Here is a 22407-nt window from a genome sequence, read left to right on the forward strand (position 1 = left end):
CGCCGGCCGCGCGCGGTGCCACACCGAGGGCCGCCCCGCGCCCGAGGACGGCAGCTCTGCAGAGCGGACGCAGCGCGCGCGCGGCCCGGCCCCCGGGACCAGCCTTCCCTCGGGCGCGTCCGGGCTCCGGAAAAGCATCCCGAGCCGGGCCGTTCCGCCGCTCCTTGCGCTCGGACCCGCGCGGAGCAGAACCGCTCCGACCCCGCGCCCCCTCCCGCTTCCCGCCCGTCGGCGCCGGCGGCGCCGGAAGTGGCCGCGCCCTTTCCGGTTCGGAGGTTTTGGCGCGCTGAGCGCAGCTCGGCGCCGTGGCGGCCGTGCCGGGCCGCCATGTCCCGCACCGAGCCGCTGCCCGAGCCTGAGCTCGGCGCCGCCATCGAGCGGCTGTGCCGGGAGCTCAACCTGGACGCGGGCAGCGCGGCCGAGGCGCTCCGCGACTTCACGGCGCTGCGCGGCACCTACAGCCTGGAGGTGGGCGGTGGGGCCGGGCGGCGGGGCCGCGCCGTGCCGAGCTGCCCCGGCCCCACGAGCGGCGTTGCCTTGCAGGGGGACGCGCAGCACTGGCTGGCCTGCGCTCTGTACGCCGCGTGCCGCCGCAGCGTGCTGCCCACCGTGGGGAGCGGCCTGATGGAGGGCAACTGCGTGTCGCTGACCCGGATCCTGCGCTCCGCCAGGCTCAGGTGCGCCGCTCGGCCCGCACGGGGCAGCGCTGAGACAGAACGGCGGTTAAAGCCGGTGATAACACGACGGTTTCTTTGTCTTTTTTTCTTTCTTTTTTTTCCTCTTCCCTTTTAAGTTTGATTCAGTTCTTTAGCAAAATGAAGAAGTGGATGGACATGTCGAATGTGCCACAGGAGTTCCGGGAGCGGGTGGAAAGGCTGGAGAGGAACTTCGAGGTGTCCACCGTTATCTTCAGGAAGTTTGAACCGATATTTTTGGATATCTTTCAAAACCCTAACGAGGAAACTTCGAAACCCCAACGGAGCAGGAAGCAGAGGTACTGGGGAGCTCTCGTGTGGCTTTACAACGGTTTTACAAATAAAGAGAGCGCTAGTTGTGCTTTAAAAAACAAGGCCGAGTTCTGAAGTGACTGAGCAGACATGCAGGGATGCTCAGTGCAGGCATAGGCAGTGGCTGAGACCAGGCTACTGTCCCTCCTTGCACTCCTCCCAGTGCTGCATCAGTGGACTCCAGTGAGCAGCTGCTTTATGTGAATGCCAGGTGAGCGCCGGCCCTTTTGTGGGAGCAAACTGCAGCCAATGTGCTCATCTGTATGACATGCAGCGACTGGTGCTGTCATCTTCCTGATGCACGGAGCACTTCTTAATTAAAGGGCTTCATCCTTGTTCTGCATTGACTGCATGGCTGTCCCCGGTAGCTCTGGTGAGGATATGACCTTCAGCAGAGGAAGCTGAGCTGGCTCAGTGCTGGGGGTTTCTGCAGCCTCAATTTGGTCTGGATGTGAGGGGGTAATTTACAGTAACCCGCTCTGGTGTGGCTCCTTATGCACATATGGGAAGGGAGCTGCTGCTGCAACCAGTTTTGCTGAGCCTGTATGAGGAGAAATGTCCGTGCACTGTGTTCATGTACCTTCATCAGAGCAGCATTCATTAACCTGAGCACGCAGCTTCTCTGTCGGGTGGTTTTGGTTCATCTCTACTTCTAGAGTATTCACCAGAAGAGCTGCAGTCGAGTTGTAGTTGCATATTTTGAAAGGGTGTGCGATGCTTTAGTAAAACGTTTGGGAGAAAGGTGCACTGCAATTGACAGAGCCCTCAGCAGTCTGCTACATGCAGCTCTGTGAGACTCCTGTCACAATTGCAACATCACCAAGGTAGTGCCTGGGGCACTGACCACAGGCAGCTGTTGGCTCAGAGCAGTCGGTGACTCTGTGCAAAAAGCTGTGCAGAGCAGTCCAGGAGGCTGCAGTGAGAGCTGCTCTGTGTGCCGCCAGCTTACGGCGTGCCTCGGTGTGCCCTTGTGATGTGATGGCTCCGACTGTTGCTTTGAGCAGAAGGAAACTCTTGCTAAGCAGTGCGCTTCAGCTTCCTGGAAGCAGAGACTGACTCCTGCCCCTCTCGTTGACAGGCGGGTGCTGTGTGGTGTTAAGGATCTCTTCAACTTCTGCTGGACCCTGTTTGTGTACACTAAGGGTAGGCTTGCGTTCTGCTGCCGTGTGTTTCTCATGCATTCTGAGTTATGAACTTCTGTTGCCTGACGTGATGTGCTGTCTCTTCAAGGTAATTTCCGTATGATTGGGGACGATTTAGTAAATTCCTATCATCTACTTCTGTGCTGCTTGGACCTGGTTTTTGCAAATGCCATTTTGTGCCCAAATCGAAGAGATTTGCTAAATCCGTCATTTAAAGGTACGGTGGGGATAGGCTGTTCAAAACGAAATACGCTTTGTTCCTTTGGTTATTCTTTTTTTCAGTAAAGTTGAAGGCTGTCATCTGTTTTTCCCTCTCCTTCCCATTCCCAGGCTTACCAGCAGACTTCCATGCATCAGAGATGAAAGCCTCAGAGGACCCTCCGTGCATCATTGCCACGCTGTGTGAGCTGCACGATGGGCTTCTCGTGGAAGCAAAAGGAATAAAGGAGCACTACTTCAAGCCGTACATTTCGAAGCTGTTCGATAGGAAGGTGCATATTACTATTTGGAGGACGTGTGGTAGTGTTTGTACAGATGGTTTTGTCTTGAGCATTGAAATCCTGCACGTGCTGGAGGAAAGCGCTCTGGTAGGCGTGTGGACTCGTGTTGTTCAGGTCTGTTGCTCTGCATTTCAGCGGGAGCAGAACTGAGCTCTCCCTTCTAACGATGCATGCTGTAGGGCCCCCTCTGTTTTGGCTCTTTATGTCAGTGAAAGATCCTTACTTTCTTGGCAGTATGGAAGCTGCACTGTAGGTGATCAGCTTTTTTAATGAAAGATGTTATCTTGTGGAACAGCTGTCATGATTGTCTGGGTCCCAGTGTGTGTCTGGGGTAAACGCAGTGCTTTGAATGAGGAGCTGGGGTCACAGATGGAAAAACTGTGCTGTGTGGGTTTGCTCCTGGAGAACTTCTCCAAGCTCCATAGAGATGTCTGTAGTCATCAGACCAGGAAGCAGGTTGCTTCCTCCCTGCCGGGGTGCAGAGCTAACAGCGCTGCTCCTGAGCTGTGCGTTCACCACAGCTTGGATGAGCTGAGCTTTGGCCTGGCCTGCACCTCTTACCAACAGCACTGTGCTGCTCTGGTCTGGGCAAAAGGACAAGTCTGGTTGTGCTCATTGTGCTTTTGGCAAGGACCGTCTTGCTGTCACGTTGGTAGAGATGGAATGGTTTTGATTGATGATGTAAGATATTTCTGCTTTTTTTTTATTCTTAGATCTTAAAAGGAGAATGTCTGTTGGATCTTTGCAATTTTACAGAAAATAAGTAAGTGACAGTGTGCGTTTTTAATCTTGGACTTGGGTTTCTTTCTTGAGTATGGGTCTTTGAATGCTAAATCCCATGTTTTCCGTATCTTACTGCATCTCACTGCTTCTGGTGATTTGAGAAGCAATGCTGTTCCTTGCCGAAATGCTTCCTGGGTCTGAGATACCTCCAATATCAGAGGGTGAGCTACAGAGTTTCTTCCTTAATGTCAGGTCACAGAAAGGTGCTAAGGCTCTGGAGCAGGATGCCCAGGGCAGGGCTGCACTCTGCATCCCTACAGCTATTGCAGACGTGTGGATGTGGTTTAGTGCTGGCTGATGGCTGAACTTGATCTTTAGGATCTTTTCCAGCATAGATTACTCTGTGTTGTTCTGGCAGCTCTTAACCTGTGTGTAGTCTGAGCAAGTCCAAGCTCTAAAGCTCATGAATGTGTTACTATGCATACCTCAATATTTGCATGTGAATAGGGAAGTATTTAGGATTGTTTCTTAGTCTCCAGGTAAGTGCATACATTTGTGAATGCAATGGGAGAGCTCAAAAGAAAAAGGAGCAACAATTGCAAAACCGCAAGAAAAGAGGAGGGAGGCAAACGGAGCTGTTTTGGGGACTTCTAACATTTATTTCTCAAAAGTAATTTAGATGAAAAGATGAGTCGCAGCTGCTTTGTTCTGGATCCCACAAAGCTTTTTCCTCTTCCACAAGCAGCTAATAGTTCAGTTCTGCAAGGGGAGGTTTTAGCTGTGCCATCTGCTTTCTCAGAAGCATGAGCAGGGACTGCCCTGCTGCAACATGCAGAGCATTCAGATGAAGAAGTGCTGCTCTGCTCCCTATGGAGCAGTGAGCTGTACTGGTATCCCTGCTTAACCACTAATGGTGGTAGTGGTTACTGCCACTCAAATGAGGCGGCGTTCCCTGTTCTTTACTGAATGACACCTGAGGAAACCTGCCTGTGTCTTTGCCCAAACAGGAGGTTCTGCAGCCTTTGTCAGGTTAAATGTTCGTCTTCCACACGCAGGTTAGCTGGAATCAAGGAGCCAAAGGAGCTGTTCAGTATCATGTCAGTGGTGATTCGAGGAGACTGAAGCTTCAGTTCCCTTCCTCTGTGCCATTGAGGGAAGATGCCACTGAGTGCCAGGCAGCCAAAGTAGAGCTCAGACTTAACACAGCCCCTGCTGCTCTGCTTGGGCAGAGCTTTAACTTCTGATGGGCTCTTTCAGTACTGTTTGAGGTGGAAGCACATTTTCTCCCTGTGCGAGCCCAGTGACTTCTTTTCAGGAGAAGTTTTCTGTTCAGTGAGTGGAACATATTGAAGTCCAACTCATTCATGTTCCTCGTGACAAAGAGATCAGGATTTGCTGGGAAATAGTTAAGCAGCAGCAGGGAGACACAACTCCACCTGATGTTAACAAAGCTCAGTCAGTCTGCAGTTGTTTTGATTTGGGAATTTCTGTCAGCATTTTATATCCTGCACTTAGACTTCCACTGCCCCAGGAGCTCCATTCACATCTGGATTCTCGTCCTTGTGAAGGACTTGTCCTGTATCTGTATTTCACAGGTGGCTCCAAGCTCTGTTCCAAAAAACCAAAATGCTGTCCAGCCCACTGCGTGGGCACAGTGCTTCTAATTCAGAACCCACCCTGTGCAATCATCAGACTTTTCTGAATACCAACACTGGTATAGTAGATCTCTTTCCATTGCCTGCCCAGAGTGGTTCCATTTTCTTTACACATTGCTATGAGATTTTATGTCAGTTCACTTTACAGCACAGAAGGGAATGGGTACAGGAATGGAAGCGGGGAAAGGGCTGTGGCAGCCTTGGAGTGCATCACCGAGTGCCTCGTGGTCCCACGTTCCGTGTGTACCTACCAGGTTTTCAAGACCTTTAGGAGATTTTCTGCTAGTGTGTGGAACTAATTTAATGCTAATTGCCATCTAAGAAAGGCAGTTCTTTTTTCTACTTCCTCAGGAAAGTGTAAGGGAAATGTAATAATTCTGAAGATGTCTGTGTTGGTGAATGTCATTTGAAGCAAATGCATCCTAGTTTGGCAGGTTTCAACCTGAGATCCCAACATTTCTGGATCAGCTGATGGGAAAATTATTCAGAAAAGCCAGATTCCATGTATGTATATATTGTGTGTGTGAAGCAATTCAGCTGTGGAGCCTGATGCCTTGATTTCAGCACTGTCTGAGATTAATGCACTGCGTGGGCATCCCTGCCTATGGCAGGTGGCTTAGAACACGGTGATCTTTATGGTCCGTTCCAGGCTGGATGCAGCTCTGGGCAGCCAGGTCTGGTGGTTGGTGACCCCGCACATGGCAGGGGGTTGAAGCTAGGTAGTCATTGTGGTCCTTTTTAGCCCAGGCCGTTCTGTGATTCTGTATCTCTGTGAAGCACTGGTGGGTGAAGAGCAGGCTGTGCAGTGTGCTGCTGTGGGAGGCTTGGAGCTGAAGGCAGCCAAGCAGGGCTGTGAGCAGGCTGCTCATGCAGGGGAGCTCCATGTAGAAGCACTGCTGCTAATGAGAGCATGAGAAGCGCTGAGTTTGTGCTGGCTTCACTTCTGTGTTTGTTCAGCAGTTTAACCTTTGCTGTAAAACTTTGGCTTCTCTTCCAGCAAAGCGCTGAATAAAGAGTACGAGGAGTATGTTCTAACAGTGGGGGACTTTGATGAGAGAGTTTTCCTAGGAGCGGATGCTGAGGAAGAAATTGGCACTCCTCGGAAGTTTCCTGCAGATTTGCAAGTGGGGAAAACAGCAGCGAGAGCTCACGTGGAGTGTCACCTTCAGCAGCACTTCGAAAAGGTGACTCATGTAACTTGTTTTCGGGGGGACTATTCCTTCCTTTGGAGTCCAGTTTTCCCATTGTATGCACTTTGAATCCCTGAGATGACTTGGAAAAGCTGCATCCCTTGAATGGTTTGCTGGGAGGAAGGAGGTGAATGTCACTCACAGGCTTAGTCGGGCAGCCTTGCTAAGAGAAATTGTGGTGTTGTCTTTGCTAATGCAGGAAACAACTGCTCCTTGAGCAGGGTGGGAGCACTTCTGTAGGTGAACTGGTGTTATTTTGTCCAGGAAAAAGTGCAGGTAGTTAAGACCTCCATATATTGACATAGAGTTATTTCATGCTGCTTGCCCAGTAAGAATACCATGAAACCTTTACGCTGGATTAATTTGTGTTTTCCTGTGATTCTTTCTGATGACAGGAAAAGTCAACCTGTTCTATGAAAAATAGCTTTCAAGACACGAAACCAAAGCCTGACTCCTCTGCTTTGGTTACAAACAGCAGCTATAAGCAAAGTCAGCATTTCGCTGTGTTTAACAACGTGAACTGTATCGAATGAAGGGGGTGTATGGGAAGTTACCCAACTAATAGCTTTCAAACTTGGATAAGAGGATTGTATGTATTTATGGAGCCCAGCATTGGGAAAAGGAACTAATTTTCCACAAGTCCTAAGAGCACAGACCTGGCAGCCTTCTTTGGCAGCGTTTTAATTGTGTTATTTTAAACATAGATGTGATTTTGCAGATGCTGTTTCTGCACCACTTATGTTGGGTTTTTTTTATTGATTATCCATCTCTCTCTCAGAAGAGGTCATTTGCACCTTCAACTCCTCTGACTGGAAGAAGATACCTACGAGAAAAGGAAGCTGTCATCACTCCCGTTGCTTCAGCCACACAAAGTGTGAGTCGGCTGCAGAACATTGTGGCTGGGTTGAAAAACGCCCCTAGTGACCTGCTTCTAGCTGTTTTTGAGTAAGTACATCCACTGCAGCTGTTCTCTAACAAATGCAGGCTCATCTTTTCGTGACTGGGGCTGCTTTCTTTCTCAGATTGCGCTTTCTTGTTTGGTGCAGTGTATTTTTTTTATTTTTATTTTTTGCTTGTGTTTTTCTATTATTTCCAGTTAATGGGTCTTGATATCAAGTGGAACATTGTTTTTTAAATGGTCTGTACTTCTGGAGGAGAGCTGGACCCCCCATCCCTGAGGGGTCACCAGCACCATCTTCATTCGTCCCTTTCAGCAGCTGTATGATATTGGAAATCCTATTCAGTTTTTGCTGAAGGCAGCCCCAGGCCTTCCTCACCACCATTTCTGGGAGCAGCACTCTGTTCTGCAGATCAGCTTTGGCCTCCTGGGTGCACGTCTGTGTGCTGACTGCAGTGACACGTGCTCAGAAATGTTGGTGTGTAAGCAGATAAATGCACACAGTGCAGCAGTAAAAGGTAGACCAGTGTTGCTTCATAGCAAGTAAAAACTTAATAATGCATAATCATAGAGCTGTTGGGCAGTTGTCTGACTGTCTGTGAGTCAGTCTTGCTGAATAGTGGTGTATGGGCTCTGGATTTTTTATTTATTACTATTTTTAGTGATAATGGGTACTTAGTATTAGCACTTAATATCTGACATCGGATATGCTTTGGCTGACTGGGAGGAGTAGAAGAACAGTGGTTTTGACTCTGGAATGGTCCATGCTTCTGAATGTTCTCTCTTTCAGATATAAATCCCTTGTAAGAGTAACTTTTAATCAATTAGAAGGCTTTGTTTGAGGAACCCATCGTTGCAGCGCTGGCTTTTCAGCATAACTCAGTATCTGTGTTTGCTACCAGTCCTGAGCCACTGTCCTCTGAGCATGGAGGCATTCAGAAAGGCGTCTCCAAACGTAGAGCTTCTCTGGGTGCTTTTCCCAGCAGTGTCTGTGGGGGTTCATCAGTGCCCTTCTGCCTTGCTTTTGTTTTTTGAAAGCTCTCATGCCTTGCTCCTGCTGATACATTTTTTCTCCTGATTGTGCTCTCAATTTCTCTTATGTTGGCTGTGAAATCTGTACAGCAGGAGAGAAACAATCTTTCCGTGTGATGTTTCCCGTGATTTCTGATGTTGGGGTTACTGTCTAACAGAAAGCTCAGGAAAACCAGCCTTGTTTGTTTGTTTGCACGGGATCAGGACACTTACTTACGTGGCCAAGGCTTGCTTCCTGTGTTCTCCTGCAGGTCTTGTGCACGAAGCCCTGCAGAAAGCATCGTGAACAGAGTGAGAGAAATAGGGGAGACGTTCTGTCACAGCTACACGCAGCCGACAGACGAACTGCCAGGATCTCACATAGGTAGGAAGGTGAAATGCGTGGGATGTTCCAGAACGTAACACTCAGCCTGTCCCAATACGTGGGAGACCCTTTAGCAATCAGCACTCCCAATCAGAAAAGTACTGCTGTTGACACTATGATGAATAGTATCTTATTACAGAATTAAAAGAAAGTTAAGTTCAAAATGAGATAACAGGAGAGTGCTGAAACTTTAGAGATTTTAACAAAAATTGATACTTGTATTCCTAAAGATGAAGGAAGTGGAATACGACTAGGAAATGCATTGCAACTGTTTCTAAGTGACTTCAGTATAAACATTAATAATCCTCTCCAGTATTTCCAGTGTGCTGCTCTTGTGACTAGCATGTATCAAAGGATGCTGTGTTCGTTTGCAGGATGCGTATATGTGTGCTGTGCTTTGTTAGAGGAGCCCTAGTATGGGTCAGTGCAGGCTGAGGCCGTTTGTGGAAACAGCACAGGGCTTCATCAGCGTTGGTTTTAAATTTCAGATTTTGCTGTAAACAGATTAAAACTGGCAGAGATATTGTACTATAAGATCTTGGAGACTATAATGGTACAAGAAATGCGAAGACTGCATGGGAAGGACATGACTGTAAGTAAAGAACCTGCAAAAGAGAACACTTCATAAATCCTCTGTGGGGGGATATGTTCAGATGGTTCCAGTACAGATCAGCCTGCAGACAGCAACCCATGTGTATCATTAATGTTACACACATCCCATGCGTTTCTCTTTTAAGTGTAATCTGACTACTTTTGAAAATTGTAGAGATCTGCCATTATTACATGAATTATATCCTAGCAGTAATTATACTCTTTGTAGTAATTATTTTAAGGGATCATCCCATCTTTTCCCACCCTAAGAAGTTGTTGTTTTGGAGGCTCTGAGAGCGTGGGGTTTCTTAGATTAATACTGAGGTGCCTGTGATTGTGCCTGGAAGGCTTTTCACACACCTGTGCCTCCATTTCCATAAGCTCAGGTCATTGGCATCTTCTCTCATCCCTTAAGGCTCTCTTGGAACAAGATGTGTTTCACCGCTCCCTCATGGCGTGCTGCTTGGAGGTCGTGCTTTTTGCCTACAGCTCTCCTCGCACCTTTCCCTGGATAATCGAAGTGCTTGACCTAAGGCCATTCTACTTTTATAAGGTAAAGACATACTGTCTGAATCTGCACTGAAAGTGGCACGTTACTGGACTGGCAGTCTGAGGGTGGTGCTCTCCTAGTAGTCATGTAGGAGAGAAACAGATGTTAACGTGTGCCTTGGCTATTCTAAATTCTGCCTGTCCGTAACGTTACCTGGGATGTGTAATGTTTGAGTTGAAGCTGAAACTTAAAGCAAGTAAACCTTTTTGTAAATGGTTCTTCACTGTAACATGCTATTAATAAACTTCTAGTTCTTTTCATGTGCCCAGCTGAATCTGATGCACCTGCTCACGTCTGCCTGGCTGTAACACAGCATGTGCTTTGTGCATCCCTTCTGTATATGCTCAGTGTGAGAAGGGGCCTGAAGGCACCCTGCGAGCAGTTATTCTCTGCTAACAGGATGCTTGCTGTCTATTTCCAGATCCCCTTTGGCAAAGGGAGTAAAAAAAAAAAGCAATTAATTTGTACTTTTAAAAGGAAACAAAGGAATGTGTTTGGGCTTGATACATCTATTTCATGTATATCTGTGTGCTTGTATGGACACAGGACAGCACAGCTGCACTGAAATGCAGAAGTAGGATGTTGAATAGAGGCACAGAGGCCTTCTGTTGAGGTGTGACATAAGATGAAAAATCAGAAAGCCAAGCCGCCAGAGGAAGGGCGGCATTCAGGGCAGAGTGTTTGGGGAATCTGCTTCTGTGGGTGCCTCGGTGGAAGCTGGGTTGCTCAGGGGAGTCAGAAAGGGCTGGGGAGGGTTCAAGGGTGGGGGGGAAGCTGGAGCATTCCACCTTGAAGGGAAGTTGGGAACGCAGTCCTGAAATGAAAAATGGTTTGGTCGCGTTACGCAGGAGTGGTTTGACTTCGCTTTCATGTGAGCGCCTTGTTGCTGTTAGGTAATTGAAGTACTGATTCGGTCTGAAGAAGGACTTTCCAGAGACATGGTGAAGCACCTCAACAGCATCGAGGAGCAAATCCTTGAGAGCCTTGCCTGGACTCGGGACTCAGCACTCTGGACTGCTCTCCAGGCTTCAGGAAACAGGGTTCCCACCTGCGAGGAGGTATGTTATTTGTTTTCCTCTACTGAAAAATTATCTTCTTACTGCTGCTTTGTACAGAACACTGTTCAAATGGAACAGTTTATGCAGAAAAAAAAAATATTAAAGATTTGGGACAAAGGAAAGCTATTTGTTATCTTACACTGGTTTTTCTTGTTTCTCAGGTAATATTTCCCAATAATTTTGAAGCAAACAATGGAGGAAGTGGGCTTGGGCATTTGCCTATGATGCCAATATCTCCTATAGTTCATCCTCGAGTAAAAGAGGTTCGGACAGACCTTGGCGGGAGTTTAAGACGGGGTACGTTCAGAGTTCCTCATATATGTTGGATGTGTGATTTTATTTATTCAGTTCTAGTCCCAGTTGATCAAGAAGTCCAGATGCACCCAGTCAAACCCTTGTGTCTTTTACTAGCAGCAGTCATTGGTCATCACGCTTCCTGTGTGAAGCGGAGCAGGACGTGCCTTTGTGTAGGTGCAGGGTTACCTGACTTGTAGGATGAGTTGTCATCTGGTAGCTTTGCAATCTTTGTGGAGGTTGTGGGGGTTTTTGTTATCGGGGCTGTTTGTTCTTTGGGGTTTTGTTGTTGTTGCTGTCAGTGAATTGGACTGGATTTTTGGTTCCTTTCCTTCAAGTATAACCTTTTCTTTGCAGTGTCCAGCATTTTTAGTAGCTCTGTTTCATTCTTACCATTCTAATCCTTCAGACCACGGTCTCTCTGCATGTTGTCCTACTGGCACAGTGATGGCTGCCACTGTCACCCCTTGTTATTGCATACTGAGATGACAAAACTGCATTTAGTCCTCTTCATACTGACCTTGCTTTTGCAGGATGGGAGGATGATAATTTGTCTGCAATATTCTTTTCCTCTGAAGAACTGCCTTGCTCTTCCCAGGCATCATGTAAAACATCCTTAAGGGTGAGGATGAAGGGTTAGTGGCAGCACTGCTGTTGCTTTTTCCCACTTCACTGATTAGGATGAACTGCTTTCACTCTTTCACTGTATCCCATACAAGAGTCCGTGAGTTCTTGCTCGTGGCGCTGTGATGCTGTTGTCTTTTGCGTTCATCTGGCAAATCATGGTACAAAACTGTTTTGTTTTTTTTTATTTTTTAACTACTCAAGTTAGGGAAGTGATGTATTAATGGTTACTGCAGGTGTTATGGTGAGTGGTTCAGTAGAAGGGAGATGGTACCAGGTTCTCACACACCTCTGTCCATCTGTACCAAGTGTTCTTCCTAACTTCCCATGGAAGACAGTGGGGATTGGAAATGTTTGTTTGCTCCTGGCACCCAGCAGACCATCCTGGCAGAGGAGAAATGAGGTGTCCATTGGTTTCTCCTTGCTGGTTAGCCAGAAAGCTTCTGCACCATGAGGAGCGTTCTTTCCACAAGCAGCACTGGTAGCTTGGTTGCTCCTGTCTTTCCTGTTGCTATCATATTATGAAACCAAACTGTCTGGGGTAACTACAGAGTAATAAAAATCAGTTGAAGGTCTGTAGGTCTCTATTCATATTGCCAAGAAACAGCAAGCTGTGAGATCACTTCTTAACCAGAATTGATGCATTTCAATCTCTTGTTATCTTCTGCCTCTTCTTGTGCTGCAGAGAAATATTCCCGTTCAGCTGCTCCACTGAAGATTGTCTTTTCTCTTTTGCTCACCAGACACTCAGCCATTGTCACCAATCTCTGTGCATGAGCGCTACAGCTCCCCTACAGCAGGAAGTGCCAAGAGGAGACTCTTTGGAGACGACAGCCCCAAAGAGATGCAGATGGAAAAGATTTTAACAGAGGGAACCAAGTTGACAATTGCTCCAGCATCAAGCATTGCTGCTGAAAATGTGTCCATCTCTCCTGGGCAGACAGTACTGACTGTGACAACAGCAACGGTAGCAGGAAAAGCAGGACAGAAAGTTACTATTCCACTGCATGGTATGAGTTCTTTCTGGTTTTCTTCCACGTGAGATGCTGTGCTTACCCTTAAGATCTGGCTAGATGGACCACACGTCTTGTATCTATTTTTCCTTATTTAAGAGAGCACTAACAAAGCAAACAAGCAAACACAACACCAGAACTTAAGCTTTTGTGCTAACATCTCATTCTGTGCTTTAATGTGATATCTGACAAGAGTTCCAAGGATTCCACCTGGCAAACAAAGTTGTGGAGTTCTTCCTTCTAGTTAAATCTCATCACAGGTTAAGCATTGGTTTGTTTCTCAACTCTAATAGTGTAATCTAAAAAGATTCTGTTATTACTGAATAAGGGCTGTGTATAGACATTGAGCAAAGTAGTGGGGGGTTGCATTTATTTTTTGTGGGGTTGGCTTTTTTGTTTTACTGGAACTGATGCTTGACTGTTTCTTAGGACGATACATGAGAAATGAGGTTTTGTAGCCTTTCTGAATTGCAAAATCTGTGTCTTCATATAGGAAGACAAAATGAAAAAATCACTGCTTTTCATGTTTAAACAGACATTCATTAAGAGAATTTGACAATTACAGAAACTAATGTGGACTGCATATAGTCAGATTTACAAAATAGTGTCAGAAAATGAACACCAGTGCCCATCACTCCCAGAAGAGTGATAGGCTGACTACAGAGATTGCAATTTCATGTAAACCTCGTACTTTGAAGATAGTTTCAGAAGTGATTATTCGCAACCATACTCTTCATTTAAGCATTACCAGAAATGTACTTTTCTATTATTTGTGAAGACTCGGTCTTCCTAGTGCCCAATACAGAAGGAAGAAATATCTTCTGTGTGAAATATCTGTGAAAGAGTTCAGGATTTACAGTTCTGCAGTGCGTTGTCGTGGCTGCCAGCAGTTCATTTCTTGGGTGCTTGTGTCATCTCCAGGTATCGCAAATGAGCTGGGTGGGATCACTCTGATACCCATCTCAATGAATCTAGGTCAGGCACCTAAAATAGAGGCTCAGGATCCCTGCCACCCTCAGGTGAATCAGGATCAAGAAGTGCATCTCTCATCAGGAAACAAACCAAAGAGAACAGGATCCTTGGCGCTGTTCTACAGGAAGGTGAGCTGTGACAGGAAGGTGTGACTTACCTCTGCAGCTGTGCTGAAACTCCATGCAGTACGTTACCTGTCAGTCTTCACGTGCCTTGCCTTTGGCTTGAAGAATTCTCGTATTGCTGGGAGAAGGGAAAAGCTATTGTAGAGAATTCAGTAACCCCGTTCACTTTCTGCCCTGTGCTATCATTACACTGTTTTGTTGGGGTTTTTTGTTTTTTTTTGTTTTTAATTCAGCAGCTTCTGTAGGAGACATTGCCAGTTTGTAATTCTCTTGTTATTGCCTCTCACGTTTGCAGAAGTTAGATGCATCAAAAATGAGATTGCCCTTCTGTGTTTTGGTCATTCAAAACTGCTGTGTTTTGGATCCTGTACCAGGAGATTCTCTTGCTGGCATTTTTGAGATCTCCCCAGTACTGCGGATCTTTCTTGTGCATGGCCTCAGAAATCAGGGATGAAAAGCATGCTATCTCAAAGCTTCTAGAAAGGAGGAATTTCTTGAAAAGAGTAAAGGAGTAAAAGGAGCAAGTTAAGAACCTACTTTTTTTAGGGTAGGGAGATATATTCTTACTGAAGATGTTCTCAGAGATTTTCTCCTTTATATCCTAAACCAGAGAGGGATGGATTTGAAGGTCAGACTGTTTGGTGGATGAAGAAGCATAGCCAAGGGTTGAAGAACTGATTGGATCAGCATAGCCAAGGGTTGATTGCATCCCACTGTAGCGAGTGAGTGATGTAATACAAAAGGAATGGAATATTTTCCATCAGGTTTCCTATAAGCATCCAGCATTTGCACAGAGTTGACAATTGAGTATTTGAAGACATTCTTGTGGGCAGAAGGAGAAAACTCTGAGGAAGCAAAGTATTGAAAGATCAAACAGCTGCACTTGGCTTTCACTTCTGCAGGATAGGTTAAGCTCAGTTGGCTCCATTCATTGCTGTGTGTCTTTCTCTTGTAGGTTTACCACCTGGCCAGCGTGCGCCTGCGTGACCTGTGTTTGAAGTTGGATGTGTCCAATGACTTGCGCAGGAAGATCTGGACGTGCTTTGAATTCACGTTGGTTCACTGTGCTGATCTAATGAAGGACAGGCATTTGGACCAGCTTCTCCTCTGTGCCTTTTATATCATGGCAAAGGTAACATATGGGCTTAAGGAATTAGAGTTTTATTTCAGATGAAAGTGTAAATTGGATGGCTGGAAGACCGAGTCCAGCAGACGAGCAATTCTGACATGTGAAAGAAAACTAAAATAGTATGTGTGTGTATGTACCTGTGTGGTGGTTTGTTGAGTATTTCCTCATTTTCTACTTAGAAAAGTTGAGACACGTAGTTTTCAAATTCACAAATACATCTTCTGATGGAATAATGCTTCATTTTTAACTTTTAGTATTATTGGAAGAAAAGTTGGAGGAGGGATAATGTCTAACAGGCAACAAATAGCTTTACTATCAGAAATAAATAAAAAAAAAGAATGCTTGAACATGGAAATGTGTGGTTTTGTTCATATTCCCATCAGCATATTAATGCTCATGAAAGATCTGTGTACAAGGAAGCTAATTGAGTACACTGCACCTGAGCAGCCCTGTCTTTCTGTTTGCACTCTGCCTTCAACAGCCTTTTCTTTTCCAGGTCACCAAAGAGGAAAGAACTTTTCAGGATATAATGAAAAGTTACAGGAATCAGCCACAAGCAAACAGCCACGTGAGTAAATGATGGCTCCTTTCCTTTGTATAAATGTTGGACAGAGGTGGCCTTCAGATGATTCTGGTGATAATGGAAAAGTCAACTTCATTGCCCTCTTCATTCTTACTCAGATGGATTTCACCTCATAGGATCACCAAGGTTGGAAAAAGCTTCCACGACCATCCAGTCCAACCATCACCTCCCACCAGCGCTTCCCACTGACCCACATCCCTCACCACAACATCTGAACGTTTCTTGAATGGCACCAGGGACAGTGACTCCCCACCTCCCTGGCAGCCCATTCCAGCGCCTCATCTTCTGTCTTTTCTGTTTTCCTTGACAAGAATGTTTTTTCCTCTCCTCTGTGTCCTGTAGGTTTATAGGAGCGTTTTGTTAAGGAACACTTCTGCCAGTGTCCCTGTGGAGAGAAATGCGAACCAAGACGTACAGATGGCAGAAGGTAAGTAAGGCCATCTGACATTTTTTTGAAATGTGTTTGCATGCTTTTATGAAGCTGAGCTGTCAAGTGATAAAGAGAAAGGAAATGAGTTTTAGAGCTTTAAACATAATGAAGAAAAATAAGTATATTGCTGAAAAATAAACTGTTTTATCAACTGCCCTCCTGCATTAGAGAGAGAAAACATTCTTCCCAGTTGGAACAAATGTTCAATTTTGTTTGTTTGTTTTTTGGTGGGTTTGTTTGTTTGTTGTTTTTTGTTTTTTTAAGGAAAAAAACCAATAGGTTCAGCATCCTGTCCAGCAGCTGCCTGCACGCTGCTGATAGATTCGTGCCTCCTTTATCTTGTATCAACTCCTGTTTTTTAACAACTTTTGACAACTTTGTGTTGTAACACAAGGCAGACGTACTAAAGAATTACAGACACCAACTGAAGGTTTTTTTTTTTTTTTAAATGCTTTCTTTCATACTGCACTGATAACAAGAGGCTTTCTTTTGTGATCTTGTTTTGCTTGGTCAGTAGTATGGAGAGTGAAACAGGATGTTGTGCTCAGTAACGGCCTGACTTGAGCAGGCAAGAGATAACATCAACTTGCTGTGCAGCTGCAGCTTTTTTCACTGAAGCACCACAGAATTCCTGAGATGGGGTCATGGCATCCATGCAGTAGGTGTGAGTAGAGGAAGAAGCTATTTTTTTTTTTGCCAGCTGATGACTAGGAAGTTTCACAGAAGCAAAAAGCTGCACGTTGTCAGACTGCTTAAAGCACTGTTGCAAGTTTGAATAGCACATAGCTGAGTGTTGGAAAGGTGAAGGTTCTGAGTACCTTTAGCATTGTTCAGCACCCTGGCTAATTTCATTATTACTGTGCTGGGATTGTATAGCAGTCCATAAAAGATGAACCAAAAAAATAGAAGGCTTTTTACTACTCCTTTTAAAAATAAAGAAAAGGGATCAATACTGCTTTACTTCCTAATCCTAAGCTGGAAATAGCTGTAGCACAGATCTGCATTATCCACTTCAGTCACCATCCACTGGTCTGCTGGCAGCGATTCATAACTCCTCCTGATGTTCATAACCACGTACAGTGCATCTTTGAGGCGTGTTTCAGGAGTTCATCTTACTGACTGGTCAGCTCATGAACGAGCTCTTGTCAGTTGGATGTCTCAAATTTAAGTCTGAAGAAGTCAATTTAACACCGCATTCTAAAATCTGAAGCTTTCTCTTGTAATCAGACTCATCTGTGAAGAGTGGAAATTCCTTGGGAGGATCGGCAGAGGAGAACTGCACTGAGCTGGGAACAGAGGAGAGAGGAGATCTCATTAAATTTTACAATGCCGTCTATGTAGGAAGAGTAAAATCTTTTGCACTGAAGTACGATGTCACAAACCAGGATCATGTAGTAAGTAAAATATATTGGAGCTTTGCTTTAAAAATCAGACGCTGGTTTATTCTGTGTCAGGTTTTTGTTTTGTATTTACCTGGCATGGTTACAGAAGTCACAAAGTGATGCTTCTTGTAATGTTTGCAGCCCTTCAGGAGCTGTGCAGCTCAGTTACTATGAAGATAACAGCCTTAGAAGGATGCTGAGGGGCACTGCTGTGGAAAATGGGGCTGGCTTTTCTCTTTGTAAAGTTCCCTTCTGTAGATAAAGCTGCAATGAGGGGAAAGCATCATGGGCGGTACAGAGGGAGAAATAAGATTGGGAGTTTTCAGAGTCGGGAAGAAAGCTTGTTAGCACCAGCAGGAAGAGTACAAGAGGCAGATCTGCTGGCACTTTATCTGTTAACACGAGGCTGCCACAGCCCAAGTGCACCAACATTTGGCCTCAAGAAACTGGGGTGTGAGAGTGTGATTAAGCAGCGTGGAGAACTGAAACTGAAATTCAGTTCAGTTTCCTGGTAGGAAGCATTCTTATGTGCCAGGCCTGTGAGTCAGGCAGAATGTTTTTGTGGTTTAACACTTGAGGGACAGGCAAAAATAAACGCATTGTAATCTTCATTTCCAGTAAGTGCATTACCCATCACTTCGATAGCAGTTGCTGAAAAGCAGGTATGAGCTGAAGGGGAGAATGCTGCTCTGACAGACTGTTCAGCTACAGCTGCTCCAGGGAGCCCAGTGGCACAGGGAAGTGCTGGTAGAGATGTCTATAAAGTAAAAGCATAAAGCAAACCAACCCAGTTTACAACCCCATTTTCAGTTTCTTTAGGTAGCAGTGCTCATTTGCTCATGTGGCTGTGTTGACACATCTGAAAAATACGTAGGTTGCTCCAAAAGCAGTGCCTCCTGTTATTACTGTGGACACTGCAGCAGATGCAAAGAGCACAAGAACACTGTTGGACAGAGCAGATCCTACAACACACCGTTTTTCAAAATATTCACCACTGTTGGCTGTGCACATTCACAAGTGATGAACCCGAGCCTGCATGCTGCACTTGTGGGGGCAATACTTGCAGGGGCAGAGGTGGCCCGCTGTCAGCACTGCTGGAACACACCATCCACCTCTCGCTGCGCTCACACCCACTGCTGGTCTCCATAGATGTTCATATGTTCATGATGAACGTCACTGGAGGCTATTTTTTTCCACATGGAGGAATTCAGTCCCCCCTGTTGGCTCCATGTGCGCTCCCATGTCACACGCTGTTATGTCAGACAGTTCCATACGGCAGCAAAATGGAATGGGAGATCAGTGGGAAGGTTCCAGCCATCTGTCTCTGACATCATGGGCCAACATCATAAAACAGGAGGCGTTACTTTTGGAGCTGCCTTAGTACATTTGTTCTGTGGATTCTTGCTTGGTTGTCACACTGCTACAGGATAAAATGTTCTACAGGAAACCCAGAAGTGTGGCTGCATTGCCTTTTTGTGAAGTTATTGCTGTCTGGTAGCTCCTGATTCACCTCCTGGGGATTGGTCCTCTTTCAGATGGAAGCCCCCCCCTTGTCTCCGTTCCCCAGCATTAAGCAGCAGCCGGTGTCTCCTCGGCGGATCTCTCAGCAGCACTCTGTTTACGTCTCGCCTCACAAGAACAGTGCCTGCCTGACGCCTCGAACTGCGCTCCTGTACAAATTCAATGGGAGCCCTTCCAAGGTAGAAATGAAAGGGTTGGAAGAGGTTGATCTGGGAGAGGGTGAATTCATCTCACCGCTGGAACGTGGTCTGTGTCGGTGGGAATCCACTGAGCCTCAACTTTGCGGGGAGGGGTAGAGTTCTTTTGGAGAGCTCTTCACGTGCTCAGCAGAGAGGTTCAAAATAATAACTTCTCTAGTTCTCAGCTAATTGAGAACCAAATGGGGTTTGAAATGAAGTCATAGTTACTTGTGTTACTTTGTTCTTAAATTGTCGTTCACAGAGTTTGAAGGATATCAACAATATGATAAAACAGGGTGAACACAGGAGTAAGAAACGAGCCATAACGATTGATGGCGACACTGAGCCCCCTATGAAGCGACTCTGCCAGGAAAACGATGATGTTCTACTGAAGCGCCTTCAGGATGTTGTCAGTGAAAGAGCAAATCACTAAAGCTGCCCGTTTTCTGTGGGATCTCAGAGCTATCTTGAGCAGGTCGATACAGCAATAGTGCTACTACTTCCTTACAAGATGTGGTATATGCAGACAGCTGCCTAGTTTGGTTAACGGTGAACCTCTGACTTCCACAGGATGCAGGAAGCAAGAGTTAGGTAGTAAGAAATGGAGCATGGAAGGTGGTTTTATTCCCAGAGAACATACTGTACTGTAAGTTACTCTCTTTGAGCCATTTTAGGAAAAGAGTGATCTGCAGAAAGCTGTGGTGGATGTTCTTGAGCCTAATCTAGAGCATTTCAGTTCTGAGTGTAACTCAGCTTCTGGTAACCATTTTATTTTTGGAATTAAAACGGTAAGGAAATGAGTGAAGTCGGTTACATTTCTCAAGCTTCCGTACTTGAGGTAGAAACTTTGAAAGTGCCTTATTTCTAAAATAATGTGGAGTAACTGAAGAGGAGAACAGACTGATTCAGTCTCAGAAAGAGTGGAACAGTTCTGAAGCGTGTGACTTGACATCCTGTGCCATTATCTCCTGTCAGAGCTTCAGCAAAAGCGTATGTTGCAACATGGATCGGAGCGTAGAACGTGAATCAGGAAGCAGATGCAGCAGTTTAAATTGGACGCCGGCAACTGGAAAAGCACAGAGATACCTTTCTGAATAAGTCTGAATTACCCTTCTCCTGAGCCAGTGAGCACTGCCGTGGGAGATGCTCCTTTCCAATGGGAAGCTTGGTTGCTGCCTGGCTGTAGAAGCTGTGGATAGGAATCGCAGCGTAACTGCAAAGACCTACAAGTTGGTTACGGTTGGAAAGAGAGCTTGGGCTTCAACTGCCTTACAGCTGTTGAAATGTGGAAATTCATTTAACACATTATGTAACTCTACATTTTAAGATCTTACTCTCTTGTTGTGTAGTATCTACACTGAAAGTAAACCCATCGGATAAGGTATGTTTGTATATATGACTTTTGTAGCTTCTAAAGGATTGCTTTCATTGGAAATGTGTAAGTTCTTATTTCTTATAACGAAAAATGTTGTTAACACTGAGGGATTTTATAGGATTTATTTTACCAAAACTGAAAAAGTCAAGTTTACTGTAAGTCAGTATTTTGATCTTATTTCTTAATTGCATTTGAAGTTAGAGCCGTACAGAAACTTGTCAGCACTGTAGTGTGTGTGTGTGTGTGTGTGTGTGTGTGTGTGTGTGTGTGTGTGTGTGTGTGACGCTGGAAAAAATAACAGTTCCATAGCATTTGTGCTAAGGGCTCTGTTCACTTTGTTTGCTTTGTTTAGTACATGCTGCCAGGTCTGCTGTGCTGTGCTTACAGGAAGAAAGCTTGTGTGATCTCACGCATCTGGCCAGCAGCCATGGAAGGAAAGAGTATGTACATGGGTGTGTGCAGGGACCCTACTCAGCAAGGATAGGATGTTTACAAACCAGTTCATTTGGGTCTTTAACTACTTTGGTTTTTGACTTCCAAAAAAAAGGTGCTCATTTCTGAAAGGTGTGACTGTGGGGTAATGGACACACATGCACAGAATGCAGATTCTTCAGTTCCTTTAATTTTATCCAATTTGAATATTTGTCTTCAGATGGCGAGACAAAATGTACAATAGAAACAAACTTTGTCTTGATCCACTCATCTCTGCAGTTACAACCACATTCCCTTCAATGCATAACCCAGGCCCTAGAAGCCTCCTGCATTGTAGGGGAAATTAGGAATCCTGACTGAGCCTTACCTGCAGGATCACTGCAGCCCTTATGGGTGATGAATATAACCTCAGGCTTACCAGGGTTACATTCTTCAGCAGTATGGCATGGTAAGGATGAAGCTGATTCAGTCGGGATGTAGCATCCCTGGAAGATCGTTGATGATCCCTTGGGTTGGAAGGGGCCTCAGGGATCCTCAAGCTCCATCCCCCCACCATCTCTTCCTACCACATGTACGCCTCCTGCACTGCTGCAGCCTTCTCTGGAACGGCAGAGAGCTGATGGTGCTAAGATCCTCACTGGTGTCATTAAGCACAGTGTTTTTTCATTAGAAAAACAGATGTACTACAACTGGATGCAGTTCAGATTTTTCACCTGTGTAGGTGACAACATGAAAAACGTTTTTGGACTTGCGGAACAGCTGAAGCAATGTATGTGAAACTTTTCTAATGGTTTAAAGTGCCTTCACGTGTAAATATGTATTTTATAATAAAAGTATTTTAACCTCTGTTTTGTGTGGTCATTCATTAAATCTGTCTGCATCTCCTGTAATATCAAAGACCTTCATTTTTGTACCTCCTCACATTTCCTCTCTATCTTTTTCAGTTTGAATTTATCTTTTATCTACCTGAAGTTTCCTCCTGAGATTTCTCTGGAGTTTGTGCTTCAGTCAGATGTGGTTTCTGGGAGGAGACTGAGAAATCCTCCTGCTGAAGTAAGCAAAGAAATGCTGGGCAGGGGCGGTCCTGCAGTGCCCAGTGCCCCTGCCCAGCTGAGCACTTAAATGCTGTGGGCTCCGGCTCTGCAGCCACGTGGGCAGTGCTGGACAGCCCTCATCCCACAAGTTAAGTACGTTGAACGTGTTCAGGTTTTTACTGGCTGGCTTTATGGTGGTTTTCTTCCTGTGAACGTACACAAAGTTGGTACCAGCTCAGTGCTCAGAGCTTGTTGCATTTTGCCCATGCAGCTACTGAAGGAAAAAGTGGGGCGGTGTGCTAGTGTAAGTAGTACTGAAATCTTGGCACCAGAGCTTCAGAGTCACAAATTAGTTCCAAAAGACAAATTACAATGGAGATAACAGCCTTAGAAGGATGCTGAGGGGCACTGCTGTGGAAAACGGGGCTGGCTTTTCTCTTTGTAAAGTTCCCTTCTGCAGATAAAGCTGCAATGAGGGGAAGGCATCATGGGCGGTACAGAGGGAGAAATAAGATTGGGAGTTTTCAGAGTCGGGAAGAAAGCTTGTTAGCACCAGCAGGAAGAATACAAGAGGCAGATCTGCTGGCACTTTATCTGTTAACAC

At 45.6% G+C, this 22407-nt stretch overlaps 1 protein-coding gene across 2 annotated transcripts; it reads left to right on the forward strand.

The window, feature by feature from the left end:
* Nucleotides 1-259: 259 nt before the first annotated feature.
* RBL1 (RB transcriptional corepressor like 1) lies at nt 260-20615 on the forward strand. 2 transcript variants are annotated; one of them, XM_048963087.1, is made up of 22 exons: nt 260-468; nt 544-677; nt 794-994; nt 2086-2150; nt 2238-2366; nt 2480-2640; nt 3363-3412; nt 6025-6211; nt 6996-7162; nt 8399-8511; nt 9000-9103; nt 9518-9655; nt 10546-10710; nt 10872-11007; nt 12372-12638; nt 13563-13741; nt 14694-14870; nt 15364-15435; nt 15793-15877; nt 17108-17274; nt 18798-18962; nt 19225-20615. In XM_048963087.1, the coding sequence occupies exons 1-22, from the start codon at nt 328-330 to the stop codon at nt 19393-19395; spliced, it is 3174 nt and encodes a 1057-aa protein (XP_048819044.1). In that variant the 5' UTR covers nt 260-327; the 3' UTR covers nt 19396-20615. The 2 variants fall into 2 exon arrangements, with proteins under 2 accessions (XP_048819044.1, XP_048819045.1); XM_048963088.1 differs by having other exon boundaries at nt 6999-7162.
* The last annotated feature ends 1792 nt before the right edge of the window (nt 20616-22407 follow it).

The sequence above is a fragment of the Lagopus muta genome, chromosome 16 (assembly GCF_023343835.1).
Source record: "Lagopus muta isolate bLagMut1 chromosome 16, bLagMut1 primary, whole genome shotgun sequence".
Taxonomy (NCBI): domain Eukaryota; kingdom Metazoa; phylum Chordata; class Aves; order Galliformes; family Phasianidae; genus Lagopus; species Lagopus muta.

Coding starts and splice junctions, on each gene's coding strand:
- RBL1 (XM_048963087.1), top strand. CDS start 328: ATGTCCCGCACCGAGCCGCTGCCCGAGCCTGAGCTCGGCGCCGCCATC. Junction 2,641..3,362: donor CGAAGCTGTTCGATAGGAAG/GTGCATATTACT, acceptor TTTTATTCTTAG/ATCTTAAAAGGAGAATGTCT. Junction 7,163..8,398: donor CTGCTTCTAGCTGTTTTTGA/GTAAGTACATCC, acceptor GTTCTCCTGCAG/GTCTTGTGCACGAAGCCCTG.